Genomic DNA, 23,221 nt, shown 5'->3' with positions numbered 1-23,221 from the left:
AACATCTGATGTTTCAGTGCCAGCTAATCCTGCTCTGAGATGGATCAATTTTAAGGTTTAAAATATAGTTGCCATGGTCCACACAGAGCCAGGATTTTGGCACTCATGAAGCAGATAGGAGGAGGACTAGGAAATGGGGCTGACTGACTCAGTTACATGACTTCTCCATATCCACTTGGGTCACTGTGGCTTTGATATTTTATTTGAAAAAAACAACAACCCAGCTTTTATATCCATGCTAATTTTCTGTTTAATACTTTTGAATCAACCCTCCAACCCAACCAACCCTCCCCCCAAGCGCTCTGGCCAAGTAATAAGAATACTTGACAGCAAAAAGTAAAGTAAGAATACTATTCAGAGAAATGCAAGGTTTTCTTTAGCCAAGGAGAGTGAGCTATTGAAGATGGTTCTCAACCCCATAGAGATAATACACAGGATCAAATCCTGCTTGCCTTATTCATATGAATATTTCTATTGAAGGCTATAAGACTTGTATCTGGGCAAGGACTGAAACCAGGACGCCAGCATTTGACCCTATACAAAGATAAGGGATCCGCATGGGGTGGTGGAGCACACTGCACCCAAGCCCTGAGGATGCACTTCACTGCTCTGCAGCCGGCAGCTGGGGTGTGTGTGTATTTTTCCTCTGAAACCTACATCTTTATGTCAAACTTCAAAACAAACAGACAAAAATAAAAAATAAAAAAATAAAAAACAGACAAAAACATCATTATGGAACATCCCAATTAAAAAAATTTAAATTGCAAAGTTTCATTTTAATAGTTTGACAGCCCTGGACACTGATGTCTTAATTATCCTAAGAACAGGTGCACATGGGCATTTTCCCACCAATGTGACTCAGTCTAGAGTCAGAGAGCCAACTCTCAGATTAGATGGTAGTTCAGTATAAACCCTTCTCAAACTGCAGTCATTCTCCTGAGACAGCCACCAAAGGAGCTAGTTATGCAATTTATGTACTCGTGCGCACATTATGGGCATCTGAGTCCCATCAATAGTACTGCCAGTCAGGAAACAGGGTGGGCAGTAGAGTTTTCCCACAGTGCATCATGTTCTTAGGGCTAGAGTATCAGCATGGGGGGGGCAGGGGCAGTACGCACTTTGGGATATGTTTACTTTGACTTGGGTCTGTGCACTGCAGTGTGGATGCCAGAACCCTAGATTCGATCATGGGTCAGGAAATTCTTAACCTAGGGTTAAAATGCAATGTAGATGCTCAAGCCCAGGGTTCCCTGACATGGGTCAGCTGACTTGAGTCTCGCTAATCATTGACTTAGGGCTGGTCTATACTTACCGGGTAGTTCGACGGCTGGCAATCGAAGTTCCGGGTTCGATTTATCGCGTCTGGTCTGGACGTGATAAATCGAACCAGGAAGTGCTCGCCGTCGACTGCGGTACTCCAGCTCAACGAGAGGAGTACCGCGGAGTCGACGGGGGAGCCTGCCTGCCGCATGTGGACCGCGTCTGAACCGCGGTAAGTTCGAAGTAAGGTATGTCGACTTCAGCTACGTTATTCACGTAGCTGAAGTTGCGTACCTTACTTCGACTTGGGGGGTTAGTGTAGACCAGGCCTTACACAGCTGTGTAGACATAGCTTTAGAGGCACAGCACAGAATCTCATCCAAAATCTTGAGAAGTATGAACACATACTTGAGTACCCATACCTCTCACTAAAGTCAGCGGGAGTTATGGGTCCTCAGGATTTAACCCAAAATGAGTATGGAATTGTGGAATGCTACAATACAGTCAACAGATTTTTCTTGCCTGTGGCAAATTAATGGCACATTGAAATATTACAAAGTTCTAGGTGCTCTACATATAGGAAACATCAATTATTTTGGCAAATGAAATTAAACATAACGTAGATTTTCAAAATTGGGAAGCAACTGCTGTGGCATCAATTTGTGATGCTTTTTCAATGTACTGTGAACTCAATTTGTTATAGCCTTTTTGAAAAATATAACATGAAAGCCATATAGTAGAGATAAATCTTATTGTGATGTATACACCCATTGGTCCTACATGATGGAGTGCAGAACTGCACACACACTGTATGTAAAGAGAACAAAAAAGTCTTAGAAAGTGACTTTCAAGGCAAAAGCAGCCAGTTTTGCACTACAGATATCAGCAATGATCTTTTCATGCTGTTTACTGTTGTCTTTCCCTCCTTCCTTATCGTCCCTACCCGCACTATTCATTGTGTTATCTGTCTCATTTAGACTGGAAGGTCCCTATGGCATAATAAAATAAATCATAAATAATAATAATGAATTAACACATGGTAGCACACCATGGCACTGCACAGTCAAAAACATGACCTTCTGCACTGAATATAGAACTAAAAAGTACTGCAGGTAAAAAGAGGAGGGAAGTGTGTGGGAAAGGGAAGGTTCCCAAAAATATCCCTATTATTTCCTGGCAAAACAGGGCAACTTCCACCAGAAATTCTAGTACAGGTTTATGCTCCTTGAGGTTGAACTAACTTTTGCAAAGCACCTATGCAACTCAGTTTACACAGCTGAAATACTTCAGTTAATGACAGTTAAACACATGGAGCATCTGTGACCAAAATCTGTGCAGATGATCTCTGGACTATCCAAGAACTGGAAAAGGTAAGCTCCATACTTATGTATATCTAGGACAGCACTTCAGTCATAACTTATAATGTTAATAATTAGATTTTTAAAAAGTACTGATTTTGTCCCTACCTAGCCTGACTCTTGCTTGAAGATGACATTACAGGAGAGGAGACTGGTCTGATTGGTGCAGATGCCCCAGGTGCTAAGCTAGGAGATCCAGATGCAGTCAGAGAATGAGCTCTTCTAGATGGCAGAGTGTTAGAGGCAGAGGCGTTGATCACAATATTCTGATCTATGAAAGAAAACAAAATTTTGCATAACTAGCATCATTTCTACACAACACTCACATACTATCACTGAATAAAACTGAGTAAAACCCCAAAGAGTTTCTAAATTTGTCTTGTACCATTCAAAAACATATACTGAACAGTATTTTATGAATATCAGGTCTTGTTAGCACTATACAATTAATAATTATAGTATTTATTATTTAAAATTCATTGAAAAAGCAATCACAGAAAAAACCCCGTTACCTACTTTTGGAAACTGTTGTTCTTCGAGATGTGTTGCTCATGTCGATTCCATTCTAGGTGTGGGCGCACCCAGGGGTGCAGTCGTCGGAGATTTTTGCCTTAGCAGTATCTGTAGATTCGTCTCTGGCGCCCTCTTGAGTGCTGCACTCATGCGTCGGTATGTTAGGCGCCGCCGGCCCTTCACCCTCTCAATTCCTTTTTGCTGGCTACTCCAACAGAGGGGTAGGAGGGTGGGTAATGGAATGGACATGAATAGCACATCTTGAAGAGCAACAGTTACGAAAGGTAGGTAACCATTTTTTCTTCTTCAAGTGCTTGCTCATGTCGATTCCATTCTAGATGACTCACAAGCAGTATCCATGGAGGTGGGCTCGGAGTTCACGGTTGTGCATCTTGCAACACTGCTCTACCGAAGCCAGCATCGTCTCGGGCTTGCTGGGTAAGCACATAATGAGTTGTAAACATGTGGATAGACGACCAGGTAGCGGCCCTGCAGATATCTTGAATAGGCACCTGGGCTAGGAAGGCCGCCAATGAAGCCTGCACCCTAGTTGAGTGGGCAGTCACAGTCGCCAGTGAAGGCACTTTCGCCAACTCGCAGTAGTAATGGATGCAGGCCGTGATCCAGGATGAAATCCTCTGAGCAGACACTGGGCGACCTTTCATCTATCTGCCACCACAACGAACAACTGCATTGACTTGCGACCGGCTGAGTCCTGACCATGTAGAAGGCAAGCACCCTCCTGACGTCCAGAGCGTGCAATTTGTGCTCCTCTTCTGATTTATGAGGCTTCGGAAAGAAGACAGGTAAGTATATGTACTGGCCGGTATGAAACTGTGAAACTGCCTTGGGCAGGAGCGCTGGATGCAGCCGCAGCTGGACCTTGTCCTTGTAGAACACCGTATACAGCAGTTCCGAAGTAAGCACCCTGATCTCAGAGATCCTGCGGGCAGATGTTATCGCAACCAGGAACGAAACCTTCAAGGAGAGAAGTAGAGCAGGAAGCCAGAGGCTCGAAGGGGGACCATGAGCTGCGACAGCACAAGATTCAGGTCCCAGGGAGGATGTGCAGGTAAAGATGCTCCAGACCTTTCAAAAACTGGACCATCATGCCATGAGCAAAGACTGACCTGCCCTGGAGTGGAGGGTAGAAGGCCAAAATAGCAGCCAAGTGGACTTTGATTGATGATAAGGGACAACCCTTGGAGCTTGAGGTGCAGAAGATAGCCCAGGATTGCCTGCAGTGAGGCCTGCTCGGCCTGGATACTGTGGTCCAAGGTCCAGCACGTGAACCTTTTCCACTTGGCCAGGTAGGTCCCTCTGGTGGAGGACTTTCTGCTACCCAACAAGACCTGTTGGATATTGGCCAAGATTTCCCGTTCTTCCGCATTTAACCATGCAGTAGCCATGCTGTCAGGTGCAGCGCTGCCGGGTTTGGGTGCAAAAGACTGCCATGGTTCTGGGACAGCAGGTCCTGCCAGAGAGGCAGCTACAGCGGGGCTGCCACTGAAAGGTCCAGCAGCGCGCCGAACCAGTGCTGTCGAGGCCACACAGGGGCTATCAGGATCACCTTTACCCTGTCCTGTTTGATCTTCATGAGGACTCTGTGGATTAACAGCACTGGTGAGAAGGCATACATCAGAGCCCTCAACCACGGGAGCAAAAAGGTGTCTGACAGGGAGCCCCTGTCCATTCCCCAGCTTGAGCAGAACACACAGCGTTTCCCATTCTGATGGGACACAAACAAGTCCACGTGGGGATTCCTCTGCCTCTGGAAGATTATACCACCTCTGGATGGAGTGATCACTTGTAGTGAGATGAGAAGATCCTGCTGAGGCGATCTGCTAACATGTTCCTGGCCTCGGGCAAATATGCGACTACCCAGATGGATGGCATGCTGCACAAAGAAGTTCCACAGGCGGAGAGTTTCTTGGCAAAGGGCCGATGACCTGACTCCGCCTTGCCTGTTGATGTAATACATTGCAGCGGTATTGTCCATCAGGACCTGCACCACCTTGCCTTTCAGGTGGAGCAGGAAAGCTTGGCAGGCCAGGGGAACCGCTTTGAGCTCCCTGATATTTCTGTGGAGGGCCAGATTGTCTCACAACCAGCAGCCTTGCGTGCTGAGCTCACCCAGGTGGGCTCCCCAGCCCAGGTCCGAGGCACTGGAAACCAGGGTCAGTGATGGGGCTGGGGCCGCAAAGGGAACTCCCTCCAGCACCAACTCGGGGCTCAACCACCAATCCAGGGATGACTGGATGTGAACCAGCACCCTGACTACCCAGTCTAGATCGTTCCTGTTGGGGATGTAGACCAACGCCAACCATGCTTGCGGTGGGCGGAAATGGAGCCGGGCATGCCAGACCACGTACATGCATGCAACCATGTGGCCTAACAATTGCAGGCCGGTTTGAGCAGTGGTAGTGGGTAGTTTTTCACATGGAAGATCAGGTCCAACATGGCCTGAAAACGCGCCTCCAAAAGGAAGGTTCTGGCTCATGTGGAGTCGAGAACCGCCCCAATGAACTCTATCCATTGCACCGGCCTTGAGGCCGATTTCTTTTCGTTTATCAACAGGCCCAGTTCACGGCAGGTGGAACGTACCAGATTGAGACTCATCTGCACCTGCTCCTGAGATCTGTCCTTGATGGCCAATCATTGAGATACAGGTAGACCTGAACCCCTCAACCCCCTCAGGTAAGCGGCCACTGGTGTCATATATTTTGTGAATACCCTTGGGGCAGACAAGAGACCAAAGCGCAGCGCCATGAACTGAAAATGGCATCCACTCACTATAAAACGGAGGAATCGTCGATGATCTTGGAAGATGGAGATATGGAAATAAGCGTCCTTCAGATTGAGGGTGGCGTACCAGTCTCCCGGATCCAGGGAGGGGATGATGGAAGCCAGGGAGACCATGCAAAACTTCAACTTCTTGAGAGACTTGTTGAGACTCCGCAGGTCCAGAATGGGTCCCAGCCCCCCTTTTGCTTTTGGGATTAGGAAATAACGGGAGTAGAACCCTTTTCATCTCATGTCCCGAGAGACCTCTTCCACCACCCCCAGCTGCATGAGGTTTTCGACCTCTTGAACGAGAAGGTGCTTGTGAGAAGGTTCCCTGAAAAGGGACAGGGAAGGATTGGGGGCGGGGGGTGAGAATTGCAGGGTGTAGCCCTGAGATACAATCTCTAGCACCCAACGGTCCGAGGTGACCCACGACCAGACCAAACGGTAGGGACGAAGACGGTTGAGGAAATAATAAGGCGGATCTGGAGAGTTGACTGGGGCCTGGCTCTCGAGCACACCCTCAAAATGAGAGCTTTTGGCCCCCGTCATGCTTTGCCAGGCTGGGTTGTGCAGGTGAGCGGGAGGAAGGAGGGCAGTGATGACTAAAACTCGTGTCTCTATCCCTTCTCCTTGCAGGCCCTTGTTGAGGCTGCCAAGGCCTTGGTGGCGGGGGTGGCCGGAACTGCTTCCTTGCCAACTGCGATGTATGCAGACTGAGCGAGCGAAGGGTGGCCCAAGTATCCTTCAGACTGTGTATCCTTGCATTGGTCTGCTCCACAAAAATACTGTTCCCATCAAAGGGAAGATCTTGGATCGAGATCTGCATTTCTGAGGACAGCCCAGCGGTCTGAAGCCAGGAGCTACGCCTCATGAACACTGCCAATATGACCACCCGAGCTGCTGAATCGGCCACATCCCACACCATTTGGAGGGAACACCTAGCCGCTGCCGTACCCTCCTCCACCAGGGCCACAAATTCCTGGGCTGAGTTCTGGGGCAGGGATTCCTTGAACTTACAGAGGGAGTTCCATAAATTAAAGTTGTACCTTCCCAAGAGAGCCTGGTGGTTAGCCCCCCGGAACTGAAGACTGGCTGTTGAATAAACCTTCCTTCCAAAAACGTCCAGCCTCTTGGCCTCCTTATTTCTGGGGGTCGAACTGGTTTGCCCCATCTGTCCTCTTCGTTGGCTGTAGAGATGACCAATGAGCCTGGAGGTGGATGGGTATACAAATATTCAAAACCCATGGCTGGGACGAAATATTTTTTCTCTGCCTTCTTGGAGGAGGTAGGGCTGGAAGATGGAGTTTGCCAGAGGGCTTTGGCTATTTTTAAGACCCTATTGTGTACCGACAGTGCGATATGGGTGGGGGTAAATGCTGAGAGTACATTAAACAGAGTGTCCGTCTGTTGGCCACCTCCTCCACTTCCAAACCCAAGTTTGTGGCCACCTACGAAGCAGGGCCTGGTGTTCTTTAAAATCGTCTGGTGGGCTGGCATGAGAGGGCCCCGTCACCACCTCATCTGGGGACGAGAACAACTGGGTCACCGGGGGAGGCCCTGGGGCATTATCCCCCATGGAAGAAGAGGGTTTCGGGGTGAGCACTTGCTCTTCTACCCCAGCCTCCGAGTGCACCTGGCGCACTGAGCTTGGTGCCGCTGGTGCTGTTGGTTGCTGCTCTGAGGCAGCGGCTGAAAAATGGAGCGAAGGAGGCATTGGCATCACAGGCATGCCCCACACGCTCCAGTAGGGTCACTGTGCTGGCCACTGGCCTTGCTGCCAAGATGGCATCGCAGAGATTGATGCAGCCTCAGGTGCCCAGTCATGCCAGTGTTGCCTTGGTGAAAGACTGAATTCCCTTTCTGTGCCGGGGGAATCACCTTCCAGTGACCATGGAGGGACTGTCAAAGCTTGCATCTGATAGCTCACTGTTGCCGCAGGAGACCGGTGTCTTGAGTAGGTGGATCGGTGCCGGGGGCAAGGGGATCAGTACCGCATCACAGATTTTTCCATGGTCTAGGAGACGGGATCTGCGCAGAGCAGACAGCTGGTGGGAGGATGATTGGTGCCTCTGGGTAACCCGTGTTGAGAGAGCGGAGACCGCGATCGCAGTGCCAGCGATTTACGGTGTCCTGCAGAAGACGGAGACCTGGTGCGTGGAGACAGAAAGTGTTGTCTCAGCTCCGGAGACTGGCAACGTTCGCTTGCCCTTTGGGGGGTCTTTATGGCTGACTTGCCCATGTAGGGAGCCCTTGCCGTGTCCTGTGATGCACACAGTGCCTGTAGCGCTGGTAGAGGCCTTTGCTCTCTAGGCGCCGGGAGAGCCTGGGAAGGCGTCAGCCCTGCCACGAGTTTGAGTCCCCTACCATTCCTGGGAGTCAGTGGCGGATCCCTTTGGGGGCTAGGGTGCCCCATCAGGGAGGCATCCCCACATGGCTCTGGTCTGGGCTGGTGGCCCGAACTGGGTCCTTTGCCCGATGCCCCTTGGCCCTTCTTGCTTGATGCTGAGGAGCTGCATTTCTTCGACTTCTTCTTAGGCACCAGCAATGGGGAGTGGTGCCAAGCAAAGCCCGGTGCCGGGTGTGTACAGCACGCCAAGGCCGGAGTGCTAGGAGTAGAGTCCAGCCAGGAAGGCTCAGAAGCCAGGCGGAGAGCAGCCTCCATGAGGAGGGCCCTCAAATGGATGTCTTGCTCTTTCTGAGTTCTGGGACGAAAGTTCTTACAGATGCGACACTTGTCCTTCACATGTGATTTCCTCAAGCACTTCGGGCAGCTGCTATGGGGGTCACTAACAGGCATACGCCTGTTGCAGACAGAGCAGGGCTTAAAACCCAGAGACTGGGGCATGCCCCGCCTGGGGCAAAGTCCCCACTGGGACTCTCTCTCTAACTATACTACTTAACAACTACTTACTAACTAACTACTGTAAACAAACGATTTACAAGGCTCTAAGGCTTGAAGTCCAAGGAGAAAGAACCACTAACCCTTGCTAGGCAAGGGAAAGGCGCTCTGATTAGCCACTACAGCCCCGGTAAGAAGGAACTGAGAGGGCATAGGGCTGTGGCACCTAATATACTGATGCATGAGCGCGGTGCCACAGCCGACCCCCTACGAATACCACTAAGGCCAAAATCTCCGATGACTGCACGTGTGGGTGTGCACACACCTAGAATGGAATTGACATGAGCAAGTATTCAAAAAAGAACAGTACAAATTATTGTAAAAAGCGTACAGCATATGCAGAAAATACCATCCTGACAACACTATCACACCACAAATGAGTGTGTCAGAGCTGTAACTTCCTATTAACAAATAACTATTATTATTTTTGTATAGAATAAAGCCTATTGAAACTTTTGCCCACTGTAACATTTCACCCATCATTAGCTGTGTCAAAATTATTCAAAACAAAACATTAAAAGGGATCTAACTCCTGGACCTATTATATCTACCTGATTCTTCTTGTTCATCAATGTCTTGAGGATCAGAACCACTTCTATTACGATATTCTTTATAACTTTTTGTCTTACGAGTTGCCATCTCATCATCAGTAGCATCTCCACTTTCACCCTGGAAACAGTGAACATTGTCATAATCATCTTTAAAATGTTGTTTATTTTATCCTATATTATTTTTATGAATGACAAAAACTGGACATGAATCAGCTATTCTACATTAAACACTAAAGAAGACTGCTGTAAATGCTGATAGTTGCCACCATCACTCTAGATAGAAAAGAGGTAATTTAAATCTCATGAAAGTTCCACAAAGGAGTGTAGAAACATTGGCTGTCACCTCAGTGTGACATCACACAGAACGAGACAATAGCCTTGATTTTCTGGAGTGTTCTGGTTGTCTTTGTGCTATTCCACTGGCATAAAACAGTTCTAGAGCAGGTGCATCTGGCCCCTTGAGGAATCCCCCTGACTAAAGGAATCTTTGGGTAGCGTAGAGCCGCCATACCAGTTCCTACATGACCCCTCTCTTGGCCACTTGTGAAAAGGATGTATGTCCAGGAAAAAGAACATGTGGCCTGGGCAACTCCTGTGCTCAGCTGATCTCCGATTACTGGAACAGCTCAGAGGGGAGGTACCATATAAAGGTCTCAATCAGTCTGCACCCCATTGTTCTACATGCTGTCCCCCAAAATCCTGGGCCTCCCTGGGTGTGAGGAAAAATAAGCCACTCCTAAATAAATAATACGCCAGGGAACTGCCATTTCAATTAACATAGTTTCAAAGTTATAACAACTGTATTATTATATACTGATCTTTTCTCTGGTTCAGAAAACATGGTTAGCTATACAAAAACTGTATTATAAATAGCTTAAATTGGCTAGATCACAGGATTTGTACATTAATAACAAAATATTCTACCCTCATGAGTACTTTCTTCTTTTTCTTGGCTGTGCTTATTCCCAGAGTGTTGTTTCTCTGCACACTGGGTTTCTCAGTGCTTCTGGTCAGGGCCCCTGTGCTTGTGTTCCTTGCACTCCAGCGTCTGCCTCCAAACAGTTCAACAGCCTGAGCCAAAGTTGGGCCTTCAAACCTGCCATCCTCCTACAAAAATTCTCAGCATTACAAAAAAAGGACTAGGTACAGTACTGCAGAAAGACTCAAACATTTTCTGAAATAGTAGTGAAGATACCCATTATAAATCAGTGATAGACTGAACATCAAAAGCAAGGCCAATTTTACTTATAGTTAAAGTACTGCTGTTTGTTTTGTTGTTATTATTGGCAAAATGTTTTGCTTTTTGTTTTGTTTTTTTATCCCACTTTCCACTGCTCAAGATTTGAGCTCCTGTGTAGTTATGGGCATTGCTTCCTGTTTAATCAAATGCTAACTTCAAAGGCCCAATTAGCGTACCAGTTTCACTTTTTATTTTATGATATATTAAGATCTGCCTAATTACAAAAGATCTGTTTAATACTTGATTTTAGTGTATCAAATAGCCTTTGATTAAATGCAATATTAAAGGCCAGATTCACTAGTTTTACGCTTGTGTCAATCTGCTGACTTCAGTGGAGTTATGCTGATGTAAAATTAATGTAATGGTGGAGAATCAGGTCTTGTATTTTTAACCTTAACCTGCCTAAAACAAATATGAATATGTATATTGTTGGTATCTTAGAAACTTTCACTTATTTATACACTAGATGATTACAATGTACCTTACCTGATAAAGGCAGACATACTGTTTCCGTAGCCACTGCAATCTCTGATCAGGAAATTTCCTCATTTTTCTTACAGCTTTTGTTAATTCCAGCAATCCATCATACAGCATTTTGGCAGTATATTTTGGAGCCACAAAGTGCAGCAACTTATTATCAGTAGTTTGAAGTCCATATAGTAGTGTTACTCCATTCTCTTCAAGGGACATACTACAAAGTTTATTTTGAACACACACAGTGTGCATATCAATGCCAGGGTGCCCCATGTACACAGCCTTTGCTGAAAACAAATCCAAGAAACCGTCCACCAGTCCATTCAATCCAGTACTGCCAAGAAACTGAAATTTACCAAGCTCAGCAGTGCTACCTAGCACACCCAGTTTTACTTTAGTATTTGCAGGGCAAGCTGTGGTGGGTTTTATCCATGTCAAAGTACTATTGTCAGGTTGAAGCTGAAGAAAACAGCGTGCTGAGAGATGCATCTCCTGGTCATAATGTATGACAGTTGCCCCTTGTAGCATGAACTGATGGACATCAGCTCTGATTGATAACACATACCAGGGAATGAGTTCTATTCCATGACTGTATGCCTTTTGCTGCTCTTCAGTTGTATTTGTGTCCCACTCTTTTGACTGCTCAGATATGTCACTTTCTGAATCTGAGAGATCTCCAATTATAAACCTGTATGTGAAGTAGGATACAACACTTACGTTATCCAGTATTTGGATATATACTGTATACATAGTGGACCATCTGATATACATGTTTTCATTTACTCTATGCATGTTTAGCTACAATACTATCTTTAAAACCTGTTCCACTATAGTTTAAATTCAGCATAAGATTAACATCATACTGTTTAGAGGTACGAGGACATCTATGCTTAAAGACTTTGACAGTATTGCATCATATAGAATGTACCTATATACTATTGTAATTTTGAACAAACTAATTAATTAACAGTTATTGTTAGGATTGATATCACTGTATTAGAGACAGAGAAAAAATGTATGATGACAATTTTTTCAGGTTTCCACCCCAAACATCACATGTACAAAAATATAAAAAGTTATTAATAGTGAACAACTTTCACAGGGGATCTAAAACCAAAGTGATTCCAGGTTCTAAATGCAAACCATACAATAGCTTTGGCTGCAATATGTCCAAATCTCATTTGCGGACATTAGCAGCCCAGCCTAGTGGATTGAGGGCTAATTCCTGTATTATATTTCTACTCTTCAGAGATTCACTCTGTGGCCTTGAGCAAGTTACTTACTCTCTCTGTCTTAGGCAACATCTACATTTAGGAGCTACAGGTGTGATTCCCAGCTCACTCAGACATACTTACACTAGCTCCCATCAAGCTAGCAAACTGAAAATAGTAGTGTAGCTGGGGTAGCACAGGTTTGGGGCAAGCCATTCCACGTACCATAGGGTTCAGGAGGGTTTGTACTCAGCACGGCTAGCCCATGCCACTACTCGCCGCTACATGTGCCACCCTGGCTACATCATTATTTTTAGTGTGCTGACTCAATGAGAGCTAGCATGAGTATGCATGCGTGAGGTGGGAATCACACCCCTTGCTCATAGCATAGACATACCCTTAATGTTATCATCTATAAAATAGTGACGACAACAACACATACCTTGCTCAGAAGAGTGTTGTGAGAATTAATTAGTGAATATTTCTATTTTGAACATGTAAAATGTTACATAAGTAACATATCAATCACAGTGTTTATAGCTACCAATCAAAATATAGTGAATACCTTTACTGTTCTTAGAAACAGCTGCTATGAAGCACAAAAATTTAAATTAATGAATATGGTTTATGAGAACAGAATTCACTTATCCAAAATCTCCTCCCTACAGGAGCTTCTTCTACCAAATTAAAACATACATGTACTGCTGTACTGAATGTAAAAAGAACAATCATACGCCCGATCCTCAGCTAGTATACATTGCTGTTGACTTCAATGCATCTCACCCCATATCTAAACATTAAAGTATTTGTCATGACCATACAAGAATAACTTTTTCAAATTGAAAAAAGCAGCCAACCCTACACATATCCTAGAAAATATTTACAGCATTTAACAACAGAGAGGACTTGCAAAGAGCGGCCCAGGATAGACAGGGATGGCAGAGCCTTGCTCGTGCCCTAAGCAACATCTTACAGCACAGAAAAGATTCAGATTTAAATTCAGATTTATATGAAGCAGCCACACAAAAAATGCACAACTAATTTCTGGCAGGATAGCACAAACAATATAGCTTAGGAAGTGCTGAGAACAAACTTACAGAACTCGGTTTGACTCAGAGGCTTTCTTTGCATGTGTTGTACTGAGATGCATTAGGAATGAAGGAAACAGATAAAAGGAAATGTTAGAACAGAATGTAGTTTTAGGAAGGAAATAGCAAGGCATGCAATATATAAAAAAATCCTGTGGATTTTCATGCTTATTCTAAAGAGAAATTACTGTGCTTTAAAAGTGTTGATTCATATATATACAATATGGCTTGTGTCTCCAAAGTGGGATCAATCATTAAAAGGATTATGTGGCAAAATTTAGAACTTCTGCGTAAAGTTGATTAACAAACCTTGAAAAAGTACATATACTATAAGCAAGCTTCTGTGGGTCAGTTCTTTTCCACCCACAATCAAAATTTCTAATGAATTTCTACGATTTCTAACGAATCAAAATAAAATTCCAGTTCTTTCTTTGGAGTGGATAGGTGAATGTGACTCTCACAGCCATATCACTTTCAAGGACATCAAATTACACGTAGATTATGTAATTTCCCCTTCTCCAATGACACCCATCTTTTATGGATTCCCACTCTTATATGCTGTTGTGTATGAAAACATTAAACCACAGGAAAATTAGGGGGAGCTTCTATCTCAATTTACTCTGGTATACCTTGATTTTGACAATATTTAAATGTCACAAATTTGAAATAATTTGAAATATATAAGCATTTTAAATTAGAAAAATAACCCTATCCTCTCTGTCATAGGAATGGGAGATGACAAGTAAATGTACTTGCTTTGGCAATTTTCTGTCTTCCTACCCAAATTGCTTTATCCCTGAAAAGAGGAAGCCCTAATAAAAATGAATCATTGACATATACTTGGCATGTCAGGAAATTCCAGGTCAATAGCCAAGTCACTGATCACAGAGTGCTAAACATCCTATCAACTAGTAAGAGTAGGAAAATTGATAAACATATTCCCTGACTTTGTTAGATGCCCCTTATATTCTTCAGATCAAGCCAAGTTATCTATTTTTGTGGACTCATGGCCTCAGTTCTATATTTAATTCAGGAAAAATCAATTAATGGAAGATCTTCATTTTCATTTTGAATGATAACACTGAAGGAAATTATGTGATATTTCCCCCAAACATAAAAATATTACAGGTTTCAGAGTGGTAGCTGTGTTAGTCTGTATCAGAAAAAACAATGAGGAGTCCTTGTGGCACCTTAGAGACTAACAAATTTATTTGGGCATAAGCTTTCGTGGGCTAAAACCCACTTCATCAGATGCCTGGAGTGAAAAATACAGTAAGCAGAATATATACAATAGCACATGAAACGATGGGAGTTGCCTTACCAAGTGGGGGGTCAATGCTAATGAGCCAATTCAATTAAGGTGGAAGTGGCCTATTCTCAACAGTTGACAAGAAGATGTGAGTATCAGTAGAGGGAAAATTACCCATGGGTCACTACAAAAAGTAATTTTCCCTCTGATGATACACCTTCTTGTCATCTGTTGAGAATAGGCAAAATAGAATAGGAAACGGGCAACATCCACCTTGATTGCATTGGCCTCGTTAGCACTACAAAAGTAATTTTCCCTCCCTTGGTATTCACCCGTTCTTGTCAACTGTTCAGAAAAGGCCACTTCCATCTTAATCAAATTGGCTCATTAGCACTGACCCCACTTGGTAAGGCAACTCCCATCGTTTCATGTGCTATCGTATATATTCTGCTTACTGTATTTTTCACTCCATGCATCTGATGAAGTGGGTTTTAGCCCATGAAAGCTTATGCCCAAATAAATTTGTTAATCTCTAAGGTGCCACAAGGACTCCAAAATATTAGAGTTTCATATATCACCCTTACAAAAATCAAGATTTCTACTACTAAACAGTCTTTAGTTTAAATAAATAACTATAATTAAAATGCTTTTAAACTTTACTAAGTACCCAAATATTAACATATACAGAAGAGCATACGTTAATGACCTCACATACAGGGGTGAAAGTAGAAATAGAGACTTACCAGTATGGGGCTGGGTTGGGGCCAGCTCTGGACCCTGGAAGGGGCGGGGGCTCTGGGCCCCGGAAGGGGCAGGGCCTCGGGCAGAAGGGGCGGGGATGGGGGGGGTCAGAGCCAGCCCTGGCCCGCCCTGTACTGGTAAGTGCCCTCCCCGTCCCCCGCCGGGGTAGCAGCGGCAGCCAGGGGCTCTGGCAGCAGTTTAAAGGGCCCAGAGCTCAGCCGCTGCTACCACCCCGGACCCTTTAAACCACTGCCGGAGCCCCCGGCTGCTGCTGCTACCCCAGGGCTCCGGCAGCAGGGCTCGGGGGGCTATTTAAAGGGCCCGGGGCTCCCCTGCCTCTACCGCCCCGGGCCCTTTAAATAGCCCCCAGAGCCTGCTGGAGTGGCGGTGGGGCTCCGGCGGCTATTTAAAGGGCCTGGGCTGTAGAGGCAGTGGGAGCCCCAGGCCCTTTAAATAACCCCCGGAGCCCTGCTGCCGCTAACCCAGGGCTCCAGCAGTGGGGCTCTGGCGGCAATTTAAAGGGCCTGGGGCTCCAGCCGCTGCTGGGAGCCCCAGGCCCTTTAAATTGCCGCCTGGGGAAGCCGGTACGCCGTACCAAGGCGTACCGGCTTACTTTCACCTCTGCTCACATACTACATGCAAAATACTACTCCCATTGCACTGGAAAACCTGTCAGCGGTGCACAATATTTTAAAACGAACCTGCTTTTCCAGCCTCTACACAAAAAAAGAGCAACATGGTATTGCCTCATCCTCCTCTGCTGCAAGCTCCTGTCCCTCCCAGAGTTCTCAATGTGCACAAGAAGGAGAAAACAGGACAGTGGGAAGGGAAAGGAGACTTCAAGCTCTGACTGCTGTCAGCCAGGAGGGCCTGGCTACAGAGGGATGAAGTCTTTAGGGAAGCAGACGGGACAGACTGGTACTGCTCAAAGAAGGATGAATTCATTTAATTTCATTTATGTATATAGATATAGAACATATGTTCCAAAGCAATGATTAAACATTTACAGGAGAAGTTACCTTCCCATATATTGTTTTACCATTACTACAAGCATTTTGCTTTGCTTCAATAAGTGAAATGTTGGTTTCCCAAGTTTCTTTTAAATCTGAGCTGTGAATTAAATACTAGTTTTAAAATCAGAGGGGTAGCCGTGTTAGTCTGGATCTGTAAAAAGCAACAGAGAGTCCTGTGGCACCTTTAAGACTAACAGATGTATTGGAGCATAAGCTTTCGTGGGTGAATACCCACTTCGTCAGACGCATGCGATATTCACCCACGAAAGCTTATGCTCCAATACATCTGTTAGTCTTAAAGGTGCACAGGACTCTCTGTTAGTTTTAAAATGTTAGATGTTAGTTAAGAAAAATAATTTCTGGAAGGAAGCATGTAAGTTGTAAGAAATTCTAAAGACTATGGGCTTTCTACAGCACTCTTCTGCAATCAAGGGATGACGTAAATGGACAGTGAAGTAGGACAGCCTTTCTTGGCATCAGCTGCTGCTTCGCTGCTCAGAAGGAACTAAGGCCAGATGTTAATAATTCTATTAGAAAACATTATTTCAGGAAACAAAGATTATTTCTTTAAAATGAAATTTACAATTGCATGTAAATGAAATAAACACAGGAAGCTCGTAGTTCCTTCTCAGATGCTCACTTACTGGACTTTATATATAGATGCCTCAACCAGTTTGGATACCTCTAAACATGTGGGTATTTTCCTATCTGTCATGCGGATCAGACTACTTTATCTAATACCCCTACAGAGGTAGGGAGCATGCTTCCTGTTAACTATCTGCTACTGTGATATTTTAAATTTATTAGATTCGACTAAAGCTCTTTGTAAAAACAAAAGTTCCTCTCTTTATAACAGAACTACACTTGTCCTTGGGAAAGACTGTGATGGACATAGAACCATCATCTCACCCAACTGCATTTTTCTCCTGTTTCTATGCTGTATAGCTGTGGTTAGTTAGAAATGCACTGTGGGAGACTGATCTCAAATTAGAAGCTAGATATATAAAACCAATTTCATTCCCCTTAAAATTTTTTCCTCTTTAAATTCAATAAGAAAGACAACTAGAAAAACAAAGCAACACTTTGGAAGATCAAATGATTTAGCAGGCTTTGGATTTATCACTATTCCCATGTGACCAATACTGTACTGTATACTGGTATGATATTGATCTACTACTGGACCTCTCGCTGTACAAGTGGGAATTGGGAATCTGAGGTTGCTGAACACCAAGCTTTTTCACGTGTCATAATTAAAGAAACACCTATGCTAAATAACTGGACTGATCCAGTGTGAAAATTCGAAGTGTTTATAGCTTTCAAAGATTCTTCCTGAGATAATTATGACCCTCAAATGAACATATCCTTAAAAAGTAGCAGGCTTACAAACAATAATAAATAACCTTTATATTAAGAGCAGAATGCTGTTCTAACCCACAGGATATAATGTTCTGAGCTTTGATAACAGAGATGCTATGGTGCTATTCCTGGCACAACTGATCAAAATCATAATGTAACGGTGGGTTTCTAAAGCTCTCTAGACAAGATGAAAGGGATTTGCCTGGAAGTAATTACATCACAAAAGAAGATAAAACTATTGAGAGATTCCAAGCATATGAGCATCCTGATATCAAGCATAACTCTGGGAAAACAGCTGAAATTGGAAGGGGCAAAATTCAAGGATGCTTAAAGTTTCATGTTGTTACCATAACTGAGACTCAGACAACAGTAAATTAAACATGAAAAATCTTGAAACGCATAGAAAAATAGCACAGTAACCTATACAATGTAAAACCTACTGGTATCGGTTTCTATCCTTCAAAGAGTTTTTTCTTGAATTGCCTCCTTCACTAAAATTGTCTTCAACTTCTTCAGATTCCAAACTGCGGTTACAACTCCGAATGGTTTGAAAGATACTGTTTGCTGTTGATTCTTTTTCCGTATTATTTAAACCATCTTGGCCTACTCGTTGCAAGAAATTATCTTGCCCATTGTAATCTGAAACAAACTAAAAAAGCCCAGATAGTTAATACAATGAACAGTTAGAATAGTGCATAGTTAAGTAAACTGACAGAAATAGAGTTTAACTTGCGATTTTCAAAGGGGCCTTAGCGTGTGAGGCACAGATCAACCATTGACTTTCAGTGGGAGTTGGACACCTAATTCTGGTCTACTATTAGGACTTCTAGGCATTACAATAATATAAACAAACAATTAATATTAATTTCTTTAGACTCTTTGAAAATCTCAGTTTTAATCTCTACACTTGAGGGATTATTTGAAAGGGAAAAAAATGGAAAGAACAGTTATTTACCTTACAATGACTGTGATTTTTCAAGATGTTGTAGTCAGTGTGGATTCCACTGTAGATATGGCTGTACCACACGTGTGAGAGATTGGATTTTTTTTTTAAATAGCGATGTCTATTACGGCCATGCATGTGCCCTGTGCCTTCTTGTGCTCCCATGGAAGAGGATAAAGGGTCCAAGAACTGACCCTCCCTCAGTTCCCTTGCAATTTGAAGCTTGTGTTAGCTGAAGACTCAAACTGTGAATGGAGCAAAGGGCAGGTCATGGGATCTACACTGCTAACATCATCTCGAGGAATCACTTTTACTGTAGGGTAACTTTTTTCTTCTTCGGGTATGTGTAAGCCACCACTGTAGGTGACTGTCAAGTAGTAGCCTCTTCAGGATGGTGGACATGAGGAGAATCAGCTGCAACTGTTGAAGACAAATGGGAGTACAGCTCTCCCAAAATTTGCAATAAGTCCAGTGCATAATGCTTGACAAATGTGAGCAGGTTGTTCTACATAGCAGCCTGGCAGATTTCAGATACTGACACATTGCAGAACTGTGCTGAGGATGCCACTTGAGCTCTGGTAGAATGGTCCCTAAACTGTCAGTGGGAGAGGAACATCAGCCATCTGGTAGCACAGTGTAATACATTTTGAAATTTTAGGGATGAAATGGTTTGCCCTTTAGAGTGGCCAGCTATAGCCTCATATAATCGTGGGGACAGTCTGAAAGATTTGATCCTGTCAATATAGTTTCAAAGAACCCTGGATAAACCAAGGTATGGAGTTTCTTCTCCTCTTGCCTGGAACATGGCTATGGGAAGAACACGTTAGTTCACTGATTGATTCAAATGCATTTCTAAAACCACCTTGGGAAGGAGTTTTGCATAAGCTCTCAGGACCACTTTGTCTCTATGAAACCAGGTAGACAGAGGTTCTGCTATGGGCTGATGGATCTCACTGACTCTTCTGGTTGAAGTGATGGCAACCAGGAATACTGTTTTAGAGAGCATGTTGGATAGATGTTGGAAAGGGACTCAAAGGGGAACTCTATAAGCCTGTGAAGGACAACACTGAAGTCCCATTCAGGGTCTCTAACCAATGAGTGAGCATGCATAAGGCACTTAAGGAATCTGGATACCAACATATGAGAGAAGATTGAAAGAGACTGAATTGGTGGAGGATATGCTGAAATTGTCACCAGATGGATCTTAATTGAACTAAAATCCCAGAATGTTTTCATTGCAGCAAGTAGACCAGAATCTTCAGTATTGGGACCTACATTGGGTCCAGGCCACGTTGGGCTGCCCACATCAAGAACCTTTTCCATTTAGAAGAATAAGTTTTCCTTATGGATAGTTTCCTGCCTGATGCCAGGATCTCCTGATATGCAAGGAGCAGTGCTTTTCCATGATGTTCAGCCAGCCAATATCCAAGCTTTCAGCATCAGCAATTTTGGGTTCAGATGGAGTACTTGACATATATCTTGTACAATAGATGTGGGTGGTCTGGAAGTCAGGTTGGTGTTGCAGAAAGACTGCCAACAAGAACTATTTTGGCCAGTCGGGAGCTAACTACCAAGATGAATCATGTCCAATTTTGTCTAACTTTGGCAATCACCCTGGCGATTGCTAGGACTGGTGGGAAGATGTAAAAAAGGGCCCCAGTACCACTGTTGGAGGAAAGTGTCCAGTAAAGGTGGAGAAGTGATATCTGAAAGTCAGCTCTGGAGTGGTTTTGGCATGGTTCTCAATCATCTCATCAAACCTGCTGCCTCGGGGGGGGGGGGGGGGGGAGAGAGAGAGATTGATTTGCAACAGAGAAGGGGGAGGAGGGGTGCCTCCATGAATAGTGGGGTCACTTTTTGGATGAATACTCAGGCTGACAGCTATGAGAGAAAGATGACATTCTCGGTTTCTGAAATGACTGGTGCTGGAAAGGTTTGCAGTATGGTACTGGGGTATAAATGTCCAAAGAGCTGAGTGTTGGTTTGGAATCCTTGAGACAGTGCAGTGCCTCTTCCATTCATGGGCTATTTAAATGCATATCTTCAAAGGGTAAGTCCTCAGTTGTAGCCTGGACTTCCCTTGATACTCCGGGATGCCTGAACCCAGGAGACTTGGTGCCTTATGACTGCTGTGGAGATAGATTAAGCAGCTGTATTGGATTCATCCACTGCCACTTGTAGTGGCCATCATCTGCCCCTCCTTGATCATGTCTCAGTTCTTCCCTGTGGGAGTTGAGATAGGAAGGAAGCCACCCTCTCCCATATCAGAAAGTTGTATTTTGCAAACAGCACTATATTGGTTGTAATGCAGAATTGGAGAGATGCTTTCCTTCCACAAATGTCCAGCTTTTTGGGGTCCTTGTCTCTGAAGTCCTGTTGGTGGATCTACTCCTCTCCTGAACTGCAGAGACGATGAACAACCCCAGTGTCAGATGAGCATTAAAGTAATCAAAACTTCTGGGTGGGAGTTGGTACTGTTTTTCCAGCCGCTTCCAAGACAGAAGGGAGTGAGGCAGGGATGTGTCCCAAACCCTTCACTGGGTCTAAAATTCCCTCATTGATTGGGAGGGCAATTCTTGTGGGCATGGACGTGCTGAGGTTGTCAAATAATTTATGATTGTCTTCCTGGAGCACCATCATTTCCATGTCCAATGTGTCAGCTATCCCTGGAAAGGAAAGCCTGGAAGTCATTGACCGCCAGTGTTGGGGCTATGATGGCTGATTCCTCCAGGGATGAGGAGAATTCTTTAGGTAGGAAGGGCAGCTGGAGTGTCTCTCATATTAACTGCACCATGTCTTTGGAAGGCCCATGCAGTACTGGCGAGGGCGCTGAAGCAAGCATTGCTGATGGTGACTGAGACCATCTCCTCTTTTCTGAGCCCTGGGAAGAGGCCTTGCTACGGGACCTGTGGGAAGGTAGGGCCTCAATAAAGCCAGTACAGCAAGTTGTACTGGTCCTGGCTAAACTGTGGGTGTCCCAACCATTCCCAGTCCTGCACAGGGGCTCTGTACCACATACCTTCGGAGTACCCTTGCAGGTACTGTCCTTTCCTCTTGGGCAACGGTTCCTTGCTGAGGTGGGGGAGAAGGAATGGCCTGGTGATGATGAGAAGAAATAGCTCTCTGGAAATTATAGTGCCAATACACATGGTTTCTGGCACTGATGTTTGTGGAGCTGGTGCCAAGATCAGTATTGGTGTCTAGGCTTGTTTTGGCACCAAGAGGAGTCGTGAAGGGGGGCTTTTTGAAGGAATGTCTTGATACCAAGAAGGGTTCTGGTTCCACGATCAGTACTGGAGCAGTTCGCTGTATCAATGTCAGTACCAGTGCAACCATCTGGTCTCTTGGTCTCACTGGTGCCATGATACTATGCCTTATCAATGCTGAGGATTTCAAGGGCTTCTCCCTAGTCCTTGTTTCTCTCTGCAGAAACTGACTTTGATACCAGTTGATTGCTGTGTTTGCGCTTGGTGGTGGAGTGTCTCTCCATCTCAGAAGGCAGTGCCAGGTCTCTCTGTCCTGAAGACGATGTCAGTTCAGTCAGTGGTAAAGTTGCTGTTGGTGATGTTGCCACTGGTGACAATGGTATTGGCATCCTTTTTGCCTTCTTTTCCCTACTGGAGCCAGAGATGTGGTGCCTGATATAGACAGGGTGATCAGTGAACACAATCTCCTTGGATCTGGTGCTCCTGAATCTGAAGCTATCTTCATGTATAGGTCCAAGAGGGGCAGTTTGAGCCTCATGTCTTGGGATTTCCAGGTGTGGGTTGAAAAGGAGTGGCAGATGGAACATTTGTTGGTGATGTAACCTTCACCAAGGCAGAACAGACGGAAGTTGAGGCTAGACAAATTTGGACTGGAAATGAGGCATATAATTTTTAACAGTGAGGGTAATTAACCACTGGAACAATTTATCAAAGGTTAGGGTAGAGTCTCTATCACTGGCAATTTTTAAATTATATTTAGATTTAAAAAAAAAAGATCTGTTCTATTTCAAATGGAATTATTTTGATAAAGTTCTATAGCCTATGTTATACAGGAGGTCAAACTAGATGATCACAATGGTCCCTTCTGGCCTTGGAACCTATGAAACTGCTATGTCCATCTATGAGAGGCATGAAACCATAACAGGAAGGACACACATTAAACATAGTGGGTTTTGAGCCTGCCATAGCTAGAGATTAGCACGAAGCACCTCACTCTGCTGTACGGGGGCGGGGGAGGGGTCTCCCCCATGTCTGTCCTAATTGCTTGCTCTCTTTCTTTTTTTCATGAATACCCAACAAAAAAGTCTAAGATGAAGGATCTAATTAAAAGGAGAAGTGCAGAAGGGTTTCTTCACTGGAAAAGGGTTCTGAAACCAGAAGCAGATCAGACAAATTCCAGGTCTGTCTCACTGCCACAGACATTAAGAAAGAATTGAGAGAAGGTCAGGGCCTCTCCACCCTTTATGTCTTTACACGAGAGCACGAAGTAGCACAGAGCTGCATCCATGGCCCTGCCGGGTGTTGCTATTCAAAAGATTCCAGACTCGCATG

General features: G+C 44.6%; 1 protein-coding gene across 1 annotated transcript in view; it reads right to left on the bottom strand.

Annotated features, from left to right (window-relative positions):
• Nucleotides 1-23,221, bottom strand: part of PLCE1 (phospholipase C epsilon 1) — a 292,755-nt gene that overhangs the window by 62,440 nt on the left and 207,094 nt on the right. The window contains exons 11-15 of the mRNA XM_026650913.2: nt 18,181-18,389; nt 11,095-11,770; nt 10,293-10,475; nt 9,369-9,486; nt 2,727-2,889 (exon numbers count right to left, since the gene is read on the bottom strand). Of these exons, the coding sequence (XP_026506698.1) occupies nt 2,727-2,889; nt 9,369-9,486; nt 10,293-10,475; nt 11,095-11,770; nt 18,181-18,389 (1,349 nt within the window). The remainder of the gene's footprint in view (nt 1-2,726; nt 2,890-9,368; nt 9,487-10,292; nt 10,476-11,094; nt 11,771-18,180; nt 18,390-23,221) is intronic.

The sequence above is a fragment of the Terrapene carolina genome, unplaced genomic scaffold (assembly GCF_002925995.2).
Source record: "Terrapene carolina triunguis isolate 2854851 unplaced genomic scaffold, T_m_triunguis-2.0 Scaffold95, whole genome shotgun sequence".
Classification (NCBI taxonomy): Eukaryota; Metazoa; Chordata; order Testudines; family Emydidae; genus Terrapene; species Terrapene triunguis.
The sequence above is the reverse complement of the archived record's forward strand: the minus strand, read 5'-3'. Positions and strand labels throughout refer to the sequence as shown.